This window comes from Bactrocera neohumeralis, chromosome 4, assembly GCF_024586455.1.
Source record: "Bactrocera neohumeralis isolate Rockhampton chromosome 4, APGP_CSIRO_Bneo_wtdbg2-racon-allhic-juicebox.fasta_v2, whole genome shotgun sequence".
Taxonomy (NCBI): Eukaryota; Metazoa; Arthropoda; class Insecta; order Diptera; family Tephritidae; genus Bactrocera; species Bactrocera neohumeralis.
In genome coordinates this window covers 38,672,367-38,687,846 of record NC_065921.1, presented here as the reverse complement: position 1 = coordinate 38,687,846, position 15,480 = coordinate 38,672,367, and the positions used below count along the sequence as shown (strand labels likewise).

Sequence of the window (15,480 nt, the reverse complement as noted above, 5' to 3'; positions counted from 1 at the left end):
GTGATAACCGAGATTTCATTATACTTCATTTACATATTTTTCAAATACCGTATTTGTGTAAAGTTTTATTCCGCTATCATCATTGGTTCCTAATGTATAATTATACAGAGAACGCATCAGATGGAATTCAAAATAGCGTTATATTGGAAGAAGGCGTGGTTGTGAACCGATTTCACCTATATTTCGTACATGTCATCAGGGTGTCAAGAAAATATTATATACCGAATTTCATTGAAATCGCTCGAGTAGTTCCTGAGATATGGTTTTTGATCCATAAGTGGGCGAGGCCACGCCCACCTTCAATTTTTCAAAAAAGCCTGGGTGCAGCTTCCTTCTGCAATTTCTTCCGTAAAATTTAGTGTTTCTGACGTTTTTTGTTAATCCGTTAACGCACTTTTAGTGATTTTCAACATAACCTTTGTATGGGAGGTGGGCGTGGTTATTATCCGATTTCTTCCATTTTTGAACTGTATATGGAAATGCCTGAAGGAAACGACTCTATAGAGTTTGGTTGATATAGCTATAGTAGTTTCCGAGATATGTACAAAAAACTTAGTAGGGGGCGGTGCCACGCCCACTTTTCCAAAAAAATTACGTCCAAATATGCCCCTCCTTAATGCGATCCTTTGTGCCAAATTTCACTTTAATATCTTTATTTATGGCTTAGTTATGACACTTTATAGGTTTCCATTTTGTGGGCGTGGCAGAGGGTCGATTTTGCCCATCTTCGAACTTAGCCTTCTTATGGAGCCAAGGAATACGTGTACCAAGTTTCATCATGATATCTCAATTTTTACTCAAGTTACAGCTTGCACGGACGGACGGACAGACAGACATCCGGATTTCAACTCTACTCGTCATCCTGATCACTTTGGTATATATAACCCTATATCTGACTCTTTTAGTTTTAAGACTTACAAACAACCGTTATGTGAACAAAACTATAATACTCTCCTTAGCAACATTGTTGCGAGAGTATAAAAACAAATGCGACTAGTCCGAAAGAAATATGTGATAAATGCCATATTTCATCATATAACTATGCACTAGAAGATTCGCCAGGGCGTTGCAGTGATATATTATTATAATAAACTCCTTAATATAATGAGAATATTATTTACAAACAACAACACTACGGTATTGCCAGTATAAAAATCTAAGGAATTGACTTTGGAGTTTAACCGGTTCCATTATTAATGTATATATATTTATTGTTATAAAACATCAATTCAGTTTAATTTATTTTATTAAAATAATTCTGACATTTTAAAAGCACGTGCTTATAATAAAATTTGTTTATTTATGAGTTGTTTTGATTTTTAACTTAATCGTAATTATAGACTATTCTATATTTTAAGTTGGGTCAAACTGCACACAGGGTGATATATTTTACTAAAATCGGTTCAGTAGTTTACAAGTTTAACCCGGACAAACAACGTGGCACCTAACTTTAATATATATAGATACTAGTGGATCCGGCCACGCGTTGCTATGGCATACATTTTATACTATTATTCATATAATAAACTATTCAAAACAGTGAAATTTTCATTTACGAATAAAGGTGAAAACGTTTTTGACGGTATAAGAATCCAGGCGATTTAATTTTGAATATGTTCATACAAACAAATGTCAATGGAAAAAATAACGAATTTAAGGCTATTTCCTCAGTTAGGTTAACATCATCTGTCAGTTCTAGTTAAAAAAGGTTTTTTACCGATAGAACGAACCTTGGTTAAGTTTACCAGAACTTAACTGACGAATGGCTGCTACTGTGCTAAGTTTTGCTAAAATCGGTTCAGTTGTTCAGGAGCCCATCGCGGTCAAACAACGTGATACGTAATTTTTATATATAAAGATGTCAGGTGTCCTTTTGCTCAACCGTGAATCATAAAGATCGAATTCTACTCTTTTGTATCCGAAAGCTCAAAAAATGAGACCTATCGTCTTCATTTCTAACCAAACAGGCTTGAAATCGGACTAGTCTTGTTTTAATATACATATGTGTTTAAATTAATTATAACCGGAATAGTGTATTTAAAGTTTGTCACGAAATTTGTAACACCCCGAGGGAAACTTGACTTGATTTAGTTATGTCTGTCTGTCTGTATATGCGCGAACTTGTCCCTCAGTTTTTGAGATATCGATCTACAATTTTGCAAACGTTCTTTTCTACCGAAAAAGCTGCTCGTTTGTCGGAACCGCCAATATCGGACGATAGAGCATAAAGCTGCCATACAAACCGAACGATGAAAATTAAGTCTTTGTATGGAAAACTTTGGTATTTGACGAAATATCTTCACGAAATTTGGCATAAATTATTATCCCAGGCAACCGTAGAATCTCCGAAGAGACTTTTCTGATCGGATTCCTATTGCATCTATTCTATCTAATTATTTTCCAATAATACCTTAAATTTATTCAAGTGTTACTAATTAGTACCTAATTTTACCCAAAAGTTATGGGTGGAAGACTAATGCACTCGGGTTTATAGCCCTGACAGACGACAGCGCTAATATGCATTAGCGGGCTTAATTTACATTTACTTGCGCATTTGACCCATGTTAATGCAAGTTTGTAATGCACAAGAATTTCGTGCATTTAGCTGAATTTACCAAATTTGAGTAGGCAACACTGCTCAAAAATGACCGATATTTGCTATTTTCTGACAGATGTCGTTTGAAGTCTGCCGCCTCCTTTGCGTTTGCAGCATCAGAGGTAAGCAGTTTTATATTGCTAATTAAATTATGTGCAAGTATATTAACAAAAACAAATTTTAATATTTTTAGATGGCAGAAAATAAACAACGCACAGTTTGCTATCCATTTTTCCAATATTCTTAACTTTTTCGCACACTTTTATATTGATTTTCCAAAAATACCAAAATTTCTATTAATAATTTATTTTATTCATTTTTATTTCACTTTTTTTTAATAAATAAACAAATTTCACTATCAGCTGTCCAAATGCACAAGTCTGCCGTCTGTCACCATAAAATTTCAATGCGCATTAGCGTTGCTTAAGGCACATTAATTTTTCTCGTCTGTCAGGGCTGTTAGTCTCTTTAAAGATTGCCCGCACAAGTCTTTTCGGGGTAATTTTAGACTTAGTGCATGTATTATTGCATCTTATAGTGCGTCTGCGTGTACGTAATTGACCCAATTATTGAATGTAAACAATTACCGTTACACGTCCATAACGGTACTAAATGCTTAGTTTTTCGGCGTGTTTCAACTTCAACTTGAAATCCAAAGACAAAAGTGAAACTGAAATATCTACATAAAAATGTTGTTAAGCAAAGTAATTAACGGGTGCAAATTATCAGCTTGGAAAAAGCAGATGAAGCCAACTGACTGACAAGTGCGAAATGCATACATACATACATAGAGAGATACATACATATTTAGTTAAAATGTAGCTAATAAAAACTCAACAAATTTGACTTCATTGTTATGCAGTTGCGTTGAAAAATTACTCGCGAGCAAATACAACAATGAGACACAATGAACTTAGCCCAACATAGACGGGTACAGCATGTGGAGCCCGTCGGTGGAAGAAACAAATAACACAACAATAATACATTTTCACACACACAACGCGACTAAAAACGTAAACGTAACGTGTAAATGCAGTTAGTTACAATGAATACAGACGCAGTTCAAATAAAAACAAAGCAAGTGTGAGGGCGGCCCGATAAGTACTTCGCCTATAATGCAAAAACGAATATTTTCAAATGGCGTTTTTTTTCAACATTAGATTAGATTAGATAAATTAATGAGTATTCCTAAGTCACAACGATGCTCGGGCTAAGCATATTGATAAATTCCAATGCTATGCAAGCTGCTTTTGAGGCGATGTGATTCATAATTGGAAACATGGATTCAAAAGATGCTCAGGATGACAAGAAAAGTAGAAATGTGCACATTGAGTATAAATGTAGATATCTTGATGAAACTTGGTATGAGTGTTTCTTAGTATAAAACAAGTAAGGAAGGGCTAAGTTCGGGTGTCACCGAACATTTTATACTCTCGCATGGTAAAGTGATAATCGAGATTTCATTATACGTCATTTACATATTTTTCAAATACCGTATTTTTGTAAAGTTTTATTCCGCTATCATCATTGGTTCCTAATGTTTATACTCGTATTATACAGAGAAGGCATCAGATGGAATTCAAAATAGCTTTATATTGCGTGGTTGCCACGCCCACTTTCAATTTTTAAAAAAAGCCTGGGTGCAGCTTCCTTCTGCCACTTCTTCCGTAAAATTTAGTGTTTCTGACGTTTTTTGTTAGTCGGTTATCGCACTTTTAGTGATTTTGAACATAACCTTTGTATGGGAGGTGGGCGTGGTTATTATCCGATTTCTTCCATTTTTGAACTGTACATGGAAATGCCTGAAGGAAACGACTCTGTAGACTTTGGTTGACATAGCTATAGTAGTTTCCGAGATATGTACAAAAAACTTAGTAGGGGGCGGGGCCACGCCCACTTTTCCAAAACAATTGCGTCCAAATATGTCCCTCCCTAATGCGATCCTTTGTGCCAAATTTCACTTTAATATCTTTATTTATGGCTTAGTTATGACACTTTATAGGTTTTCGGTTTCCGCCATTTTGTGGGCGTGGCAGTGGGCCGATTTTGCCCATCTTCACGTGTACCAAGTTTCATCATGATATCTCAATTTTTACTCAAGTTACAGCTTGCACGGACGGACGGACAGACGGACGGACAGACGGACGGACGGACAGACAGACATCCGGATTTCAACTCTACTCGTCACCCTGATCACTTTGGTATATATAACCCTATATCTGACTCTTTTAGTTTTAGGATAATACTCTCCTTAGCAACTTTGTTGCGAGAGTATAAAAATTGTAATTTGGTGGAGGAGATCGCAGCAGCAATGGGCAAACATTTTTGAAAAAGTGGGCTTGGCCCTGCCCTCTAATAACTTTAATGTACATATCTCCGAAACCACCAAATTTGATGAGCGCAAATATTATAAGAACTCCTACCATTACCGAAATTTAGTGTGTGACATTATTCTTATATTTCTATATCACACTCTGAATATGGGCGAAATCGGATGCCAACCATGCCTATGGGTGTCAATACTTCCTTGAGCGCCCAAATACCTATGCTTGATATATCGGTCATTATTTGTGTTATCTCAATGAAAATGAGAGATCAGTTTTTACTCATAACAGTATATCTTTGTGCCAAGAATAGATGTAATTGGACGAAGAATTGACCTACTCCTCATATAAATATTATCAAGATTTTTGAACATCTGGCTGACTTTGCTCCATATGATTGGTGATTGTATGTGAGGTACCTTAAGGAAATCCAGGGAACATTTTGTTCAAATGTGGCATGATAATAGTTAATAGATAGAATCGCGTCGATACTATTCCAACTATATAAAATAGTTTAGATTCCGATCCTCTGGTTGACGTTTTACGTCTTAAGGTATTTCACTGGCGTTGATTCTTGCAAGTAGCAAGAATATAAAATATCCGAACTTAGCCCTTTCTTACTTGTTGTTAAACTTGTTGCCTGGCGTTTGCTGGTCTGAAAATTAGAACTCCGTAGCTGTGATAACTAGCCTATTTTGAAACAAAAAAAGCCACACTAGGACAAATCTGTGGAGGATGGGATAGCAGTGCGGGTCTAATTCGACCAATTTGACTATGGAGACGTTGAAGGTGTAAGTCGGTGCACTCTTACAAAGTTGTTTTTCCCCAAATACAGTCGGGTTTTTTTTTACATTTCGGTGTCGGGTCGGCTTGAGAATAAATCAGAGCTCTGTTTGCAGTTCTATGGAGAGTTGATCTGGATTTTATCCTGTGAATCCCAGCGGCCAATACGAGAGTCCTGTTTCCTAGTCTTTTTACTTATCGATCCTAACACCGTTAGAATTTTGAAATTTTCAAAACAGCTCTTAGCCGATATCGTTCCGGTACTTCGTATTCAGGATGTTGGGTAAAAACCGCGGTTTGACTCTTTCTTAGTCCCAGATGTTTATTAGTGGTCAATTTGACGGTCACGAAACAACGCAAAAACTTCTTAGAATTGAGCTTAAATAGCGTCAAACACTGATGTAGTCTCACGGTTGCGCTGCGCCAAGGGGACTGTGGAACTATGTAATTATCGGACCATCCTCGTATGTACGTATATATATATATAGCCTAGGTACAATGAAACGTAGTAGCCTTGAATTGAAATTAATGGACCAAGTGACGCATTTGCGTGAGCGCACCCCAAAATGCTGCGTGCCGCGGCAAATTGAACGGATTTCTGTTAACTACTTACCGGCTCCACTGACAGCTGCGTTAATGGGCTAGCGCTTTTTGGCCAATGTGTTAGTTGTCCGCCGTAACGACTTATGCGCACACGCTAACGGTTAGGTGCCTGACCGCTGTAGCGTTGGGTTTGGCTGCTGGCGCTGGCATTGCATGCTCTGGCAGCTGTAGTATCAGACAATACAATAAATATCATTGAGGTTGAAAACTAAAATAAACGGTAGCACATACACACACCTTAAATGCTTTAAATGAAGAGCTAGATTAAAAATACACATACTCGGATCTATGCAACAGTTTGCATATTTTGTGCCATTGTTTGTTGCTGAGTGCCAAAGCGGAGAGTTTAGCTCGAAAACGACTCAAATGAACTCGTGAGCACTTACGTGTTTTGCATTTAATTTTATTTATTTTTAGTACCGAAAGGTAATTGGGACTAAAATGTAGTGGTTTGTCAAGAAAAAGCATGTACTGCCATGTTCTAGGGGTGAGAGGAACCACCACTATTTTACTATAATCCAAGTTCTGACTAACAAAGAAATATTCATTTTAGTATACTATAGAATATCTAGCATATACTGTTCAGATCTTTGTTTGACTGCTTTCCATGGAGAAATTACCTGACAAAAAATAAACAAAAATAAGAAAAAGCTATACCTACACAAATAAAAAAAGATTCCATATAATAATTTGATATTAATCGGCCAGTTTGTATGACAACTATATGCTGTAGTAGTTCAATCTGAACAAATTGTTTAAAAATTGCTTCATTGCTGTTTTCGCGGCAGCGCACTCTATTCACTTAGTTTTCTAAGAACTTAGCGTACAAAAATCGTAAGGTATATAACTTTGATTTGAGGTCGTCCTTTTTTTTTTGCTTCCCACGGCAGAATACTCTCAGAGCCAGAGAGCTTTTAGTCCGAAATTGCACCTGTTGGCAAATTATATTCTGCGTTGGATTTCGAGGCTGACGTTGTTGTTGGTGTTAATACTGGTTCCAAAATATACGAAATTATCTACGACTTCGAAGTTATGTCCCTCTCGATCCTGGCAGAACTTTTGGTCGTTATAATTTTGCGGGGATACCAATTTCAGACATAGCGGCATAAAGGCAGCTCCTTTTCGTGCTGTCAAAAGTAGCTTTAAAATCGGCGAAGAGATGATGTGTGGCGATCCTTCTTTCACGGGTCTTTTCCAAGATTTGGCGTATAGTAAATAACTGGTCAGTTGTCGATTTTCCAGGCCTAAAGCCGCACTCATAAGGTCCGTACAGTTTGTTGACGGTGGCCTTTAATCTTTCACACAATACGCTCGATTGAACCTTATATGCGATGTTGAGGCGGCTTATCCCACGATAATGGGAGATTGTTGGGTCTCCCGTTTGTAGATTTGGCAGAGCACACTTAAATTCCAATCGTGGTTCATGCTTTCGTTCGACCATATTCTGCAAAGAAGCTGGTGAATTGGCCTTATCAGTACTTCACCGCCGTATTTAATTAGCTCGGCCAGCAATCCATCGGCCTCGCCGCTCGTTATTCTTGAGACGGGTAATTGCTATTCGAACTTATTGATTGTCAGAAAAGTATTTCTTCCATAACTTTAGTATGCTCTGAGCATTAGTCACTAGATCACATCTGTTGTCCTTGAAACCTTATAAAAATGAATAGAATTTAGTAGATTTTAATCAAAACGTTATATAGAAGGTGGACGGAGCTATTATTCGATTCCTCCTTTCTCGTAGTCCTAAGAGATCATCCTGATCATTTATAGAAATATATATAATCTCATATCTATCTCGATTAGTTTTAGGTGATATAATCCACCACTAGGTGAGGAAACATAATCCAAAATATAAATATAGCATTTGTTAGTTGAATACAAAGCGATTGAAATATGAAATGTGATCCTTAATTGAATAGTTTCCCCAGATAAAAGCCACTAAGAGACCGATCAAGTTTAATAATCGTACGTATGAGAAAATATTTCAGAAGCTCTACGAGTATTTGTTTATTACCGAACTGTGATTTCCTTCTGTCGATTTCGTGCAGAGCTCACCTTATCTACAAATACAATAATGCCACCCTTTGGTTTAACTATAGTGCAAAGAGTGTAGAAAGTTTAAAAATTGCTGAAATTATTCATGTGTACACTTAGCATTTCTAATAAAGTCATAAACAATAATTTGATAAAGAGTAAAGTTGTTATGAATTGTTCCGTACATTTCTGGGCGTGATAAGATTATACTCAAGTGCTCCCTGCGAATTTGAAATACATTTTATAGTCGCAGTGTCTTGTCACGAAGGCATACCGACTATATTCGCAACTGTTATGTTAAAGCTATTTAAAACTCATTTCAAATGTTCTAATTTAGTACAAACACAGCAGTTCAATTGCATTGTTGTAACAAAAAAATAGTGAAAAGAATGGCAGGCATTGATTTTGTTTATTATTTAATTTTGCTTGCCTCCATGCTGGTGCTTTTTAGAGTAAGTAGAGAACAAATTTGTAATGATGTGCAGGCCACTGTACAAGTATCGTATACTTGTACGTCTATATAAGGTATATCATATGCGCAAATATTAGGCTGGAAAATATCTCCCTTCCGCTTCTTTGTCTTTTGAATTTCGCGGCTATGTATAAAGCGTATCTGGCAATACTATACATTTTTGAATGGTCTTGACATAACCTAAAAGACGACGCTATGCATGATTAGTTTGAATATTGCATTCAACAGTTATAGACGTGTAAACATGGAGTTCACTAACGCCGAAATTCGCGCTATTTTAAAGTTTTCCTTCGTTAAAGGCAAATCCGTTAGAGGGGGGTATTATGAAGTTGTCGTCTAGATGGAAACAGATTATCGAAAGAAACGGCGCATATTTGAACTAAATCCGATCACTGTAACACTTTTTATAAAGCATTGAATAAAGAGCAAAAAAGCGGAAGGGAGATATTTTCCAACGTAATATAATATACGTCAACTCTGTTATAACCGCGTAAGTGATGTCTACGCCAACAAAGAAGAAGACATAAATATATGTCTGTAACTAATTAATTTGCATTTTTTGTTGTATTTTCATAGTTTGTATTCTAGAATGGACTATTTTTTATTTTAATTTTAGTTGCTCATTAAGGCATTCGCCCTATCACCCACACCACGTGCTTCAACAATGCGTCGAAATAACATTGTACTAGAAGGTAAGTGCGTATACGCAGTGTAGTATCAATAAGATAGTTGTTTTATCTACGCTTGTCCGTAAACATGTGGTTGAATATTGTCGGTGAATTCTAACATGTGTTGGCGAATATATACTCTCAGAATTTATAGTGAACTTGGTTCGATAAACCCGAGTTTTATGCTTGAATATTTGTTCTTTTAAGGGTAAGGTTTTTTCTTTACAACTTTACACATTGATCTTTACTTTACATATTGATCTTTTGATTAAAAATACCGCATATTACATCAAACTTTAGAACGATACATCGATAGTTAATTTTAAGTGAATTGAGCAGATCATCTTTTTATTTGTATATCAAGTGAATAGTTTCTAAGAATATGTGGACTTCAAAACAAAAATAAAAAAAAGCTAAAATTCATAAGAAAAAATTTGCTTAAAAATAATCAAACTTCAACCCTTAACATCTTTAAACGGCTGCGTTCAGCCGGAGCATTCAAATTCCTACAAAATCTAGATAGATATATTTTTTCAAGTGGTTGGAAGCAAGTTAAGAATGTTTCAATCTGATAATAAGAAAAATGAAGAGCTGTAAGGCGGAGAACCTCTTCGTGCCAATAATGAGGTCATATGTGCAGAGATTTTTTGAGGTGTTTAAGAACCTATTTTTCAGAATACCAATTGAAAAAAACTACCGTTTTTTGACCCACTCTAATGTATATTATATTCTTCTTTTTCTTTACTGGCGTAGAAATCGCTCACGTGATTATAGCCGAGTTAACAAGAGCGCGCCAGTCGTTTCTACTTTTTGCAATGTGGCGCTAATTGGAGATTTCAAGCGAAGCCAGATCCCTTCTCCACCTGGTCTTTCCAACGGAGTGGAGGTCCTTCTCTACCTCTGCTTCCCCCGGCGGATACTGCGTTGAATACTCTCAGAGCTGGAGTGCCAGCATAGCCGCTGTCTATTAATTCTCTGAACAATGTCGTCGTATACATATCTCGTACAGCTCATCGTTCGGTATTTGCCGTTGCCAACGCACAAAGGACCATAAATCTTCCGCAAAACTTTTCTCTCGAAAACTCGTAACGTTGACTCATCAGATGTTGTCATCGTCCATGCCTCTGCACCATATAGCAGGACGGGAATAATGAGTGACTTATAGAGTTTTTCTGGCTTCGTCGATTCCATTCCGAAAATTTTGATGCAGCACGTTTTGGAAGACCAATTGCAACAATATGATAATGGAAATCATCTAGTCCGACCATCATTTAAGCATAGTTTCGATTGCTCAGGAGTAAAATATTACACAAAAAAACCGTTGGGAACAATTTAAATAATGCTGGATATAAAAATAAATCGAAGTGTTTGGCCACATAAGTTAATGCAAAATACCTCAAGAACAAATTTTTATCTGCGGAATGCTGCTGAATCGCACAAAAGCTCTTCCTTACTAGTTAAACTTTAAGAAAAGTTTAGAAATTGAACAAGAACGCAGTTTAAATTTCCTAAGCCATTTTACTTGAGAAGATATTCTTCTATCACAACCTGATGAATAATAGATTATTCACTAACGAAACGAAAGCTTTGCCCACATCGCAAATACGAGGCAAATTATCTAGTAACATATGTATTTTAGAGGATAGAACAAGAATATGGTGTCAATGTAGTTAAGCTCTGTGTTTCAGTTGGAGAAAGATATCGAAATTAAACATCATTCGTCAATAAATAATTTATCGATGTCTGTACAGTCTATAGCGTCTACCAATAGGGAAGTTTCACTTTGGTATAACGCTTGGAAATTGTCTACGATTTCAGACATGATCAATTTAGAAATGATGTAGCAATTCGCAGAAAATTTCTGAAGTTGGTATTTAAATGTGGAAAGGCTGAAATTTATTGGTCCTCAAAGACATAGATTTTATCGAAGTTGTGACTGATAGTGGAAATTTACCTAGATAACCATTAATCCTTGAATTATAAAAAAGTTATCCAAAATATGTTGACAAACTCTAAGATTTTAAGAACAAATATGTATCAAGTAAGACTATATTCGCAATTACTTGGATACATTTTCGGATAACTTAGACACATAATTATGGTGAGAAACATTGAAAGCGTTTCCACTAGGATCTAAAACTAGTGAGTGAAGGTACCAAGGTTGTTTGGATCGTCGTCTGACAGATTACTACTGATTTTTAAAAGCATATTGTTAGCTAGAAAATTATAAAGGAAAAAATCATAAAAGATTTTTAATAAGATTTTAAATAACCGTTTACTTCAATGCATTCTAATTTAGATATACGAGTAACTATAAATTAATTTGTTTGATGTTTTTTTTTTGTAATGTAAAATTTAACAAGTGACGAAGGGCTAAGTTCGGGTATTGATGAACAATTTCGTGTCCTTTCAACTTGCAACGATAAAAGGCGGGGTACATAAGGCTTGTTGGTTATATGGTGTTGATTCTAAGCACAAATATGCACCGTTAATAGAAAAAGAAAGGGTCTCAATTTTTTTTTCCAAGATATCACATTATGTATATGGGGGTAAGGGAAGTATTGACCTGATTCAACCCAGTTTGAACAAGAAGACATACTGTTATCAGGAAAAGATTATCTTTGCATTTCAATTGTATACCTCACACATTGACCGATATTTTCGATAAAAAGTTAAGTATAAGCATTGGGTCCACATATTCAGTACCTAGGGGCTTGAACAGTTCTGATTCGATTTGGACAACTTTTGATATACTTGGTGATATACTTCAAAGGCACTATTGATGCAAAGTTTTATCTCGTTATATATATTGTTTCTTGATTTGTACCCTGGAATGTGGAAGTAGGCGTTTTTGTAGCCCGATTTCGTTCATTTTTACACTGTAAAATAGGAATGTCAGAGAGTTGACTTATCGCGTTTTTAGTAGTTTTTAACAGTTCTGTTATATGGGAAGTGGGCGGGGTTATCAATTTCACAGTGTTGGCAGCGGTGCTTAAGGGATTTGTCCTGAGTAAATTTTGTTATTACAGCTTGAATGGTTTGGAAAATATGAACAGACACCCATGTTTTTAAGATTTTTAGCTCACAGTTTCATTAAGATATCACTATTTTGTACTCAATTTACAGCTTACATAAATAGACGGATGGACGAACGGACGACCGACAGACATCCGGATTTCAACTCGCATCGTAATCCTGATCAGTTATACATACATAACCCTATATCTATCTTGATTAGTTTTACTTGATACGTACAACAGTTAAGTGAACAAAGCTATTATACTCTGTAGCAGCATGTTGCAAGAGTATCCAACACCGATCTTATACCATATCTAGGGCAACGAAATCACTGTAGACCAGGGTTACCTTTGGAAATAATATAATATCTAAAGAATTTCAGTTCGGAATTAACTTCAACTAACAAATCTTTAGTATTTGTCAAGGGTATTATAGATTCGGTGCAACCAAAGTTACCGTTTTTTCTTGTTTTAAACTAAGTTTTGGTATTAAATTTGGAATTTATTTTAACTTGTTTACATATTTTCCTCACAAAGACTAACGACTATGTTTATGTATTTATATTTTCGTTATTTTCCATCGCATTCTCGTGAGCAACAAACATTCGCAGTCTTTATACCCTGAACAGAGTACACTGAGTTTGGCATGATGTTTGTAACAGCTAGAAGAAAACGTCGCTCTATAATATATACTTGTATTCTTGTACTATATATAGAAAAGATCAGCGTGACGAGTTGAGTCGATTTAATCATATCCTTCGCGAACTCCTCTCTCAGTTACAGAAAGTTTCGCCTCAAGAAGGTGCTAATTATTAATTACCGGATTACTACAGAATATAGCTTCCATACAAAGTGATCGATCAATATTAAGTTCTTTTATATTTATTTGACATGAGATTTTCAAAAAATTTGACAAAAATTATTCAAGATTAAAGTCAGCTTTAAAATCTCCCAGCATATTGTTTAGTTCCGACCATTGTAGCATAGAGGTTGTTTATATCAGGCGACGTGGTTAGAATGTCTTAGCAAAAGGTTTTCCATTGGATGCAAACAGTTTACTTGGTTACATTTTCATATTTACGTATATAAATACATAAAGTTGCTATAAGAAATGCATCTGTGTGGGGTATAATAGCTTAACCGCAGCCGAAATTAATGTATTTCTTGTTTTTAGATAACATTTAAAGAATTTGTTTACAGCGTTTAACCGCCTACTTGTCAGCATTGTAGACTGTTTATCACAACAATTCATACAGCTTTTCATCCAAAATTTCATTTGCGTACATACTTTACGCCCTTCTCCTCGCCCATACTCCCTGCGACTTATCTATTACTCACTTTTTACGACATCTGCTGACAGGTACGGCTTTACTAAGAGCAATCCAAACACAACCTATCTTCATTTGAATTTATCATGCTCATAAATGTATGTATGTACCACACATATTATACATTCAGAGCAAAATAAATTTTATCGAAACGCTCAGCGCATGCTCACTCTTCGTTATCTTGTCGTAGGTGCGCTCCAAAAGCTTCGAAGCTTTTACTTAGCATATTGATAAGACACACATATCGTCGCGATTATTGCTGAACGAGTGCTTAATTAGTAAATACTTTGAATGCTAATTTACTGAAAGACGCGCTACAATTAAACAAGTGTCTAACGTATTAGAGGAAATTAATTATAGTTTATTAAAGCAACAAAAGTCAGATTTTAAATAGCCAATTGCAAAAAACAGCAAAATGTATTTCTCAGACGTCATCTATTTGTCATTTTTAATGATTTTATTGTTTATCGTAAGTAAACAGATGGTTTCGGCAATAAATTGCTACGGTAAACGTGTGCATATGTGTGATAAATTTCACTTTCATTGTTTATTAAGATACTCTATAAAGGCTTCAAACATCAAGCGGACAACCATGTGCGTACCTATTATCAAACACCTGAACCCAGAAGGCCACGACGACCTGTTGAAATCGCAGGTTAGTAGAAAAACCAAAATTTATGGATTCCATCACACAATTTCCAGGTTGGCGGACAGATTTTTTTTCAATCCAAATGAACGTGCCGAAAACGTGTTGACAGTTGTGTTATTTACTGTTCCAGTCTGACAGTCATTAATTTTTGTTGCCCAAAATTATCGGTGAAATTACTGGCATTTTGCATTCATTCATTCATTGACAAATTTATGTATACAAAAGTGGTGTCGACTAATAATTTAAAAAAAGAATTTAGACATAAGTAATTGACTTATCTTTTTAATTTTGATTATCCTAAATTCAACGACAATGACGATTATTTGTGCCATATTGACAACAGCTGAAAACTTTATAATCGAAACGTTTAATAGAATTGTTGTGAAATGTTATCGTCATTGAAATTATTACCATGATGCTGTTTGATTCAGTTTTCTTGATGATAAACGCATTGAAATTCAAATTGTACTATTGTCAATTTAGCTGACATTTTTGACATTGAATTTGACATAATGGAATATTTTAAACATATAGTATAAAGTGAAAAAATGCGTATTTTAGTTAAAACCTTAACTCAGAACTTGGTTGAAGAAAAAGAAATTGAAAATTGGATTAATTTTTACAAAAAACTGAAAATTTCGCTATATTTTTTTTTTCAAATGATTGTACTCGAAATAAAAAAATCCTTCATAAAAGTTTTTAAGAATTGTATCTCAAAGACCTGTGAAAATTTCGTGAAGATCGGTTGAGTAGTTCTCCAGAAATCTTTTCAACCGATTTCAAAAACCGAGTTTCGAGAAAAACGCGTTTAAAGACGACGCACTTAGCCAAATTATCCTCGAGCGCACAAGTTCTCAAGGCTATATCTCCAAAACTATTGCTCGAATAATCTTGAAAATTTAGAACAATGTTCTAGATGTGTTGTAGAATTTAATGAGATAATAAAAATTCGACTTTTTTAAACCCGTAAACCCATCTAACTCCTTATATAAATATTTAATATTAT

General features: G+C 35.4%; 1 protein-coding gene across 2 annotated transcripts in view; it reads left to right on the top strand.

The window, feature by feature from the left end:
• The first annotated feature begins 8,696 nt into the window (after nucleotides 1–8,696).
• The window catches only part of LOC126756070 (clathrin coat assembly protein AP180), a 54,313-nt gene continuing 47,529 nt past the window's right edge, over nucleotides 8,697–15,480 (top strand). Inside the window, exons 1-2 of one of the 2 annotated variants that reach the window (XM_050468893.1) lie at nucleotides 8,697–8,792; nucleotides 9,429–9,504. In XM_050468893.1, the coding sequence (XP_050324850.1) occupies nucleotides 8,730–8,792; nucleotides 9,429–9,504 (139 nt within the window). In that variant the 5' untranslated portion in view covers nucleotides 8,697–8,729. Of the gene's footprint in view, nucleotides 8,793–9,428; nucleotides 9,505–14,128; nucleotides 14,295–14,380; nucleotides 14,481–15,480 lie in introns of those variants that run through there. The other variant, XM_050468892.1, reaches the window with a different exon arrangement.